The sequence below is a fragment of the Engystomops pustulosus genome, chromosome 1, assembly GCF_040894005.1.
Source record: "Engystomops pustulosus chromosome 1, aEngPut4.maternal, whole genome shotgun sequence".
Lineage (NCBI taxonomy): Eukaryota > Metazoa > Chordata > Amphibia > Anura > Leptodactylidae > Engystomops > Engystomops pustulosus.
The window spans coordinates 213552297-213561172 of record NC_092411.1 but is presented as its reverse complement, the minus strand read 5'-3'; the positions used below and the strand labels follow the sequence as shown (position 1 = coordinate 213561172).

Sequence of the window (8876 nt, the reverse complement as noted above, 5' to 3'; positions counted from 1 at the left end):
TCGTCTCCCCCTCACACTGCCCCGTGCCCCCTCATCTCCTCCTCACACTGCCCCGTGCACCCTCATCTCCTCCTCACACTGCCCCGTGCCCCCTCGTCTTCTCCTCACTCTGCCCCGTGCCCCCTCATCTCTTCCTCACACTGCCCCGTGCCCCCTCATCTTCTCCTCACACTGCCCCGTGCCCCCTCATCTTCTCCTCACACTGCCCCGTGCCCCCTCGTCTCCTCCTCACTCTCTGACACTGTCCCTTTCCTGCACCCACGGCACATTCTGTGTAACAACACGCAGTAGCTCCTCCCACAAAGGAGCCTGCCTGGTCACATGGTGAGAATACCACAGGGTCCTTTAGCCCTACGTATGACCTCACGCGCGTTCAGCGCAATCAGCCAATGGAAAGCAGCCCCCGCTCTACGTGGCGTGGATACGTCTCCGGAAGGCGCGCTGTCTTGAATTGAGCGAGCAGCGCTGTGCTGGCGGCCTGGAGATGGCGGCGCAGGTAACCAAGGAAGGCATTACTCTGAAGGGCAGCGCCGAGATCGTGTCCGAGTTTTTCTGTAAGTACACGAGTACTGAGTGAGTACACGAGTACCTGGAGAGTGTTGCAGCTCTTGGAGAGACTGATGCACTGGCACTGCTGCTGTTGGTCTGCGTTAATCTGCTGCCGCCACATATTCCTGTATAGCGGCGGCTGTGTGCAGTCTATGGCCGGGCTCTTACATCACATTAGATGTGTAAACGCTTTGAAGGACCTGCCCAACTATGATTTTCTGCTGTGCTTCCAGTCCTGCCAATATCCCTGCAGTCGTGTGTAAATGACTGTACACCTCCTGCTTCACTACTGCTGTACTGAGAGACACGCATATTCTCATCTGGGCATTCTGCTAAATACATTTATACAATTCCTTGTGCCTGTGTGAAGTTAATTTCCCATATATGTCGCCATGTTGTCCTTGGAAACAACCCCCATCCCCTCATTTAGACAGCATTGGCCACACATGAGCTATTGAGTCATGCCTGACCACCTCAATTCAGTGTTCATTATCACATAACGTCCGAGGGACATACAGTAACTCCCAGCCATTTCATGTGTAAAAACAATTGGATTTTTGTGAAATCACTCCAGCAGCGGTTGGTGTATCCAAGGACAGCAATCTAGTCTCTAATGGACAATATGGCTACATTTATGGGAAATCATCTGCACACAGGTAAAAGTTTTACCTGCCCTTTGCGAGTTATGGTGATGGTAATGTATATGTAAAGATATTTACAAATACCATATTAGGATATCAACAAATGAACCCTTGCTCATATCTTCAATGAGCTCAGAACAATATTGTTGACACTCATTGAGATACTGCCATGTATTTTCTGTCTGCAGTACACCCATGCAAAAGGGCACAGCTACCGCTGGGCAGGCATTAAAATCATTTGTCAGCTCCCTTGCATGTTTTGCCTTTATAGAACCTCCTCAGGGGTATCGGCCTAGCTTACATGGCTACATGCAGGCGACAGTAAATGTAGTCTGAGCTAGCCGTAAAAATTGTAGCCAGATCAGCGGCCATTGGATTCTGTTATGGATAGTGCTGTAAGCACATAGGGGGTCATTTACTAAGGGGCCGATTCGCGTTTTCCCGACGTGTTACCTGAATATTTCCGATTTGCGACGATTGTACCTGAATTGCCCCGGGATTTTGGCGCACGCGATTGGATTGTGGCGCATCGGCACCGGCATGCACGCGACGGAAATCAGGGGGCGTGGCCGAACGAAAACCCGACGTATTCGGAAAAACCGCCGCATTTAAAAACAGAAAATGTGTCGCTTGGGAAGCTCTTACCTTCACCTGGTCCAGCTCAGTGTATTCCGGCGCGTTCAGATGATTTTCAGCGCAGCAGCGCCACCTGGTGGACGGCGGAGGAACTACCTTCATAAATCCCGTATGGACCCGAATCATGTGCAGAGAACGCGCCGCTGGATCGCGATTGGGCCGGGTAAGTAAATCTGCCCCATAGTGTCTTGCCGTGCCACGATTGAGGTGGGAGGCCGCACCTGAAATTATAATGCAGGTCTGTATAGTGGCACTGATCGCAGCATTTAACCGGACTGCGGCAACTAACACTACCCTGAACGATTCCTGAAAAAAAATTCCCCAAAAAAATAAGCCATTAAAAACTAAATGAAGAACCAATCATGTCTCGGAGGGCACAGCCAGTGTGTAAGCTTGCTTTGCTTAAAACCACTGAACTCATTTGGTTGATTTCCTTTAAGAATCTTAACCATTTGATATAAGGTACAATACAATTCAGCCGTATTGGTCCCTGTCTTTAGTGGTCCCCAAAGTAGCTCAACTCCTTGACTATAGAAGATGGATAATAAAAATCATTTTAACAGACCTGCTGCAATGTTGGCCAGCTATTTAAAAAAAAAAAAAAAACCTTTTGCAGCCTTGAAACCTTCTGGATAAGGTACTGTTTGTAGCTTTAGGTGCTAGTGGAGGTGACTGTTTCCCTTCAATGTGTACAGTCGCCATTTCCTGACAGCACTTTAGATTGCCAAGACTTTAGATTTACATTAAAAAAGGGGCAATAAAAATTGTACTGATAGGTAATATAAATCATCTGGATAACCTCCCCCCACCCGCATCCTTACCCTCTCTTTCCCTGACTCTAGTCCCCTATCCGTTTTTGTTATTATTAAAAATTTTATAGATTTTATACCTTAAACATTGAAGCTTTGACACATTTCACTGATACGAATTACCTTATGCGCTCTTCCCGAGCTTGTCATTGTCTACATACTAATGTTCGATAACTAAATTAATGTTACTACTGTTACGAATTCCTTATGTAATGCTATATAACTTTAATTGTTATAAAATGTATGTATATCTATTTTCTCTGAATCTTCCTGCAATAAAGAATGATAAGAAAGTTGAAAAAAAAAAAAGGGGGCAAATAGCAGACTACAAATGTCGTAGGCTTGGCTGTGTGATTTATAACATGTTTCTTTACATCAATTGTTGTAATAATGACACTCTATCCACAGATTTTGGCATCAATAGTATTTTGTATCAGCGTGGGATTTATCCGGCGGAGACATTTACACGTGCACAGAAGTATGGGCTGACCCTCCTAGTCTCCACAGACCCAGATCTTAAGAACTACTTGAATACAGTTGTGGAGCAGCTTAAAGGTAAGCTTTTATGTCACGAGCCTTCTTATTATTGTCCCGCTGCAAGTCAGTTCACAGCGTCTGAAAGTTGTTTTTACCAAACAAAACATTATCGCTTAGTAGTGAAGCATTGGTCTGTATGGGCCCAGCACCTAAATACACATCTCTGTTCTATCTTGACACTTACTTATGAAGCTACAACCTTGAATTAGGTAGTTAAAGGGCCATTTGTTGGAATGGATTACTTACAGAGGGTCTTAACAGAAACCTCTCCAGTGGAAAGGAAACATTGGTGAAAGCATTATTAGTACAATGTACTGCAGATCTGGCATATTTTTGGACCAAAAACTCCAACACCTCTTGCGCTATATATATATGTATATATGTGTTGTGTACTGTATGTGGAAAAGGCCTAGCATCACATAAACTAGACATGGCCTTAGTTGCCATTGAGAACATTTGCAAGGTAAATATCAGACAAAAACTAAGATGATGTTTAACCCCCATAGTGCAATAAGAGGTACCCTTACGTCTTGCTGCGCACGGGGGAGTATGAAGAGGGCTCACTGGCTGAGCCCTCTTCATACTCACCGGGCATTTGCTTCATAATGAAGCAAACGCCCGTTGCTAACACCCGCGATCGGTGCTTGTGCGATCTGCACATTGTAATAGATGGTATGCAAAATCCCCATATACTGCCATCTTTTGGATAGAGTTCATTGTTCTACTCTTGTAACAACTTTCTCTCTGTCAATTTCAGATTGGTTATATAAATGTCAGGTCCAGAAACTAGTGGTGGTGATCACAAGCATTGACAACAATGAAATCCTTGAGCGTTGGCAGTTTGATATAGAATGTGATAAATCTGTGAAGGATGACAGGTAATGGCACTATATATGACGAATTGCTGGGCATAAAAATTATTGCATGAAAATTTGCAGGGTAGATTTAAAAAAAAAAAAAAAATCTTTGCCAGAATTGTACACCGCAGTCTCAATACGTATTTTGTAGCTCTGCGCTTTAGGTGAAAAAAAAAAACACATAAAAGTGTAAGCCGTTTCTCTCAATGCTTCCTCCCCACCTTATTTGGGCATGTATTGCTGGCATTACCAGAGTGTTATTTGCTGCTTAAAACCAGTCTGCACTCAATCATGCGATTGTCATTTCCGCTTCAGTGCAGTGGTAAGTTGCAACTTTGGCATCTGAAGGCACAATAACCCCTGTACAAGCTTTATAGAGGCTTGTACAGGCAGTTTTAATAAAAAAAAAAAGTCCCATGTGCATAAATCTGCGAGACTCTTCTCCCCTCTACTGTGCCACGAGCTGCAGCTGATCAGAGCTCAATTATTCAGTGTAAGCTGCTGATTGTCCAGTCACATGACCTTTTACAGCAGTTTGGGAGCTCTGACCGTCTGAATGGCAGTATGCCTTTCCGACACACTAAGTCATCTGCAGGGTTGAGCTGTCAATGTGACAGCCCAATCCTGGACTGTCAGCCAATATTATCAGTCCCCTGTCACAGCAACTCCGAATGTGTGGTGTACCTGCAGGAGGATCCTGTACCTTTACTTGGATTCCTGGAGCAGGGGATCAGACCCCAGGGCTGCCATAGCAATGATCGGCGCCCCCAGAAGCCGCTAACAAGGCATTTAACGGGTTAAACACCTGCAATCGGAGCCCACTCTGACCGTGGGTGTTGCGCTGGGGTGTCGGCTGTTAGTTACAGCCAGCACCCCGTGTATCCCAATGGCGGTTCAGCTCCGATCCAGAGCTGAGCCGCCATCAACTCAGCGGCCGATATATTCGGAGCGGGAAGGGGTTAAATTTAAATCCCCTAGTGATGTTTACATAATAAAGATCATTTTTATCCTCTTACAATTTTACTCAGTTTTATTGTTCTTTTAACTTCCATAACTCTTTGGTCGGTGTACAATTCCCGAGTGTGGGCGGGGACTCTATACACAGCCACTTCATGAGATCCCTCTGTGCCATGAAATGCTGTGAGCTGACAATGTGCTTAGATTATCAGGGTACAGGTTTATCTACACTTTTATTTAGCTTCTGAACATACACTAGCATCTGACACTGACAAAGAGACATATCGGAGATGAGATTCCTTCGGATGGATATAAAACAGAATGATGGCCTCAGCTCTGCAAACTCTCCTATAAACATAGTCAACTCTGTTCTCTCACCGCGGTCTACATTCTTTTGCAAAACCAGCGAACTTCTGTTTGCTGGATTTTACGCAAAACTATGCAAGGTCCAACCAGGCGTAGTTTTGCTTGCCAGCCACACCACCCACCAGTTAGAGAGGCCTAAGCACGACAATGGGGACGTAGCTTGTAGATTATGTCTCTACACACTGATGGCCAACAGGAAATGCCTGTCTGAGCTGGTCTTGTAATGCAGATGGAAGGGATCGAGGGCACTGCAGTGCACGTACACAAGAAGATATTAATGAGAAGAATCCGACAATAGTCAGAAGATTTAGTCTGATCCAGGAGACCCCAAATTGTAAACAGCAATACTGAAAGAGACTGGTTGGAATTATATCTATGAAATGCTTCTTTTAACAATTAGTGAATATTATTTTGTTATCCTAAGTATATTTAAGAAACTTGTTTTCGTGGGAATACCCCTTTAATGGCATCAGGACTGAAAAATACAGTTTCAGAATTGTAGCTGGACTTGGTAAGCTCAACACAGCCACACCACCCTTCTGCTGAGAGTTAGAGCTGTAGTCTGCTTTTGATTATATATTTGAGCAGAGAGATGGGGAGCTTGGAGAAGTTTGGACAAAGAGATCATAGAGTGCTTCAATTTAACTCCGCATTGTGCTACGAGTCTAGCTATAATTCCAAAATAAAAGTAGCAGGACAGTGAAAAATGCATTAACTGCACACAAAGACATGGTTATGTATGTCTCCATGCTGCAATCTAACACTGTCTGCTGCTTGGGATTCTCTTATGGTGTAGCCATTGTCCACTATGTTCTGGTTCTGCATTTGGAGTATAATTCTGAAAACTGGAATATAGCACATCCTATGAATGGGTAATAAATGGTTCCGGCTGGAATAGCCCTTTAAAAATACATTTCACTCCCCATGGTCTATTTGTTGTACTATGTTTTTGTGTGTTTCAGCATTGTCAGAGAAAAATCTCCAAAAGTTATTCAAGAGGAAATCCGATCAGTCATCCGACAAATCACAGCCACAGTAACCTTTCTTCCACTACTGGAGACTGCATGTAAGTAAATGGGATAATTCATGACTCCCGTTATCAACGTAATGTTGCTCTTTCTGGATTTTCTTTTTACTTGGATTGAAGTAAAAATCCAAGAGGGGGGTCGCCTCCTGTGAACTTTCTAGCTTTTTCTCTTGGTGTACTGCATATTTATACTGGTGAACTGATATGCTGTGCGTGTTGCTTCCACATTACCTTGGACATACTGTGTATACACCCAGACCCAGTCATGTTTCTGTGTTTGTTTCTTCTACTTACTGGATGTTTGTTCTTCTACAATGCAGGTGCCTTTGACTTGCTGATCTACACAGATAAAGATTCGGAAGTGCCAGAGAAATGGGAAGAGTCTGGACCTCAGTTTGTTTCCAATTCCGAAGAAGTTCGGCTTCGCTCCTTTACTACTACAATCCATAAAGTCAACAGCATGGTGGCATATAAAAAGATAGACTGTTAATAGTGATGGAACGTTCCTCAGAAAGCTTCTGTGGATTTATATTTTGTACTCTTTTTAATCTTTTTATAATGCAGTTTTTGAAAAGGGTAAATAAGGTTATGTCTACTCTGTGCCTAGACCTTTACAATTGCATTTTGAAGCTTTGTAGAGTACTTGGTCCTTTACCACCCTACTGCATTAGCTCAAGCTAAGATATGTGCAAAGGAGCTTTTTCTTCTGGAATTTACCTTGCCTTATAGAAGTGGAGAGTGTCCACTGCTTAAGTATAACGTAGTCGTAGGTCTATGATGTGCCTAACGCAGTACATCAGCCCTATGCGTGTAAAGGTATACTGTGATCCTGATTTGGTCAAGTACTACCTGCTGGTTGTAGGATGACTAGACGGACTACACACAACTAGGGGAAGCGTATTCCCTCAAACGGGTCAAACTGCTGCCATTTCACAGCTAACTCTTCTGAACAGAGGAGGGTATGGCAACCATTGTTAAGCCTTTGTGCCTTCCTTGTATTTGTATATGCATATTCTAGCAGTAAGCTCAAGTTAATGATCATTGTTACTATCTATTGCTGGAGCTATTTTCTATGCATTGTACTGTACTTTGGATGTAGATTTTGTGATAAGAATCTGAGTCTTTCATTTGTGAATGTGACCAGAAAGTCACATTGCTGCCTGTTTCCTAAATCTAAGTAACCACATCATAACCGCATCTGATTCACACTGGGTACAAACGAGCACAGTGTAGCGAACAAGTCATGTGTACATCTTTACGGCTCCATCTTGAAGTTTGTGTTTTATACTGTGAGGACTTTTTTCTATAGGACACTTTTGGCCATGTGTGGTGTCCGCAGCATAAGTCTATTATATTAAAAACTATAATTTTTAAATTGTTTTACTAAAATGACATTAAAGCCAGTTGATAAATATGCCTTTGTTACATCTTCCGCTGTGATAGTGGTGTGCTTGTAGGCATTAGTGATTTCCTAGTACTCTTGGTCCAATTATATACAAGCAAATTTATTCCTACAAACATGCTCAGTGTTACTTGCCCCAACCTAGGACTACTGAACGGAATTGAATTGCTCAGTTCAGTTTTGCATTGAGGCCGGTAAATGGTTTGTGTAAAACGGGACTTGGTGATTGTGTAATTGAAGCCTAAATCTAATGCATAAGTTTAGTTTGACAAACTCCTTGATGGATTTACTGGAGCAAACTTACAATCACTAAATAGACATTTTAGGGGAGATTTAGTAATTAGGTAAAACTGTTCTAGTGGCCCATGGACACCAATCAGAGCACAGCTTTCATTTTCCTACTGCTGTTTATAAAATGAAATCTGAGCTCTGATTGGTGTCCATGGGCCACTAGAAAAGTTTTACCTCACACTTCTGATAAGTCTTTCCCACGGAGTCCAGCTCAAGTGATTCAAGGTTTGATCTAGTTAACATATGGAGCAATTTTTGTGGGATGAAACTCGCTGATGAGCAACGAGAGTGAATTGAAGGGCACAACTCTGAAGTCAGTGCTTAAAGCCTGTTGTAGTCTGTTCATTAGGTCTATTTTGTAAGAGTCTAGATGGGGTGTTTTTATACTTTGTATAATTTGTACTAATGTTTTAATAAACTGTAATATAGTCTATTCATTTCTTTGAACTTAACACAGCATATGATTCTGAAGGGTCCCACAATTAAATCCAGAAATATTTTATTTATCTTCTGTTCAAAGCGGTTTAACTAGTCCCATAGATGTCCATGTGTTCCTGATCTGTTTTTATCAAAATAATAAAGTCTGAAAATTTGGTTTTCCTGATTTTTTTTTTTTTTTTTTTTATTTTTGCCCCTCTTTAGAAAACATATGAATGCAATGAGTTCACCTTTTATAATTCACATATCTGCTTTTTATTGTAAGCCACAAAATGTTTTACCGACCGCAAAAATGTTCATCGTGATGAGGAATTAACTTAAAATACACTGCTCAAATGACACATCCTAAATCTGAATGCTTGAAAT

The 8876-nt window shown here is 42.5% G+C and overlaps 1 protein-coding gene across 1 annotated transcript; it reads left to right on the top strand.

The window, feature by feature from the left end:
- Positions 1 to 358: 358 nt before the first annotated feature.
- Positions 359 to 8667, top strand: MAD2L1 (mitotic arrest deficient 2 like 1). Its single transcript, XM_072119334.1, has 5 exons — positions 359 to 554; positions 3044 to 3190; positions 3930 to 4050; positions 6315 to 6418; positions 6700 to 8667. The coding sequence occupies exons 1-5, from the start codon at positions 485 to 487 to the stop codon at positions 6867 to 6869; spliced, it is 612 nt and encodes a 203-aa protein (XP_071975435.1). The 5' UTR covers positions 359 to 484; the 3' UTR covers positions 6870 to 8667.
- Positions 8668 to 8876: the final 209 nt, after the last annotated feature.

Excerpts from the sequence above, each read along its gene's own strand:
- MAD2L1 (XM_072119334.1), top strand. The coding sequence starts at position 485 with ATGGCGGCGCAGGTAACCAAGGAAGGCATTACTCTGAAGGGCAGCGCC. Across the intron at positions 555-3,043 it reads GATCGTGTCCGAGTTTTTCT|ATTTTGGCATCAATAGTATT; the intron begins GTAAGTACACGA and ends CTCTATCCACAG. Across the intron at positions 4,051-6,314 it reads AAATCTGTGAAGGATGACAG|CATTGTCAGAGAAAAATCTC; the intron begins GTAATGGCACTA and ends TGTGTGTTTCAG.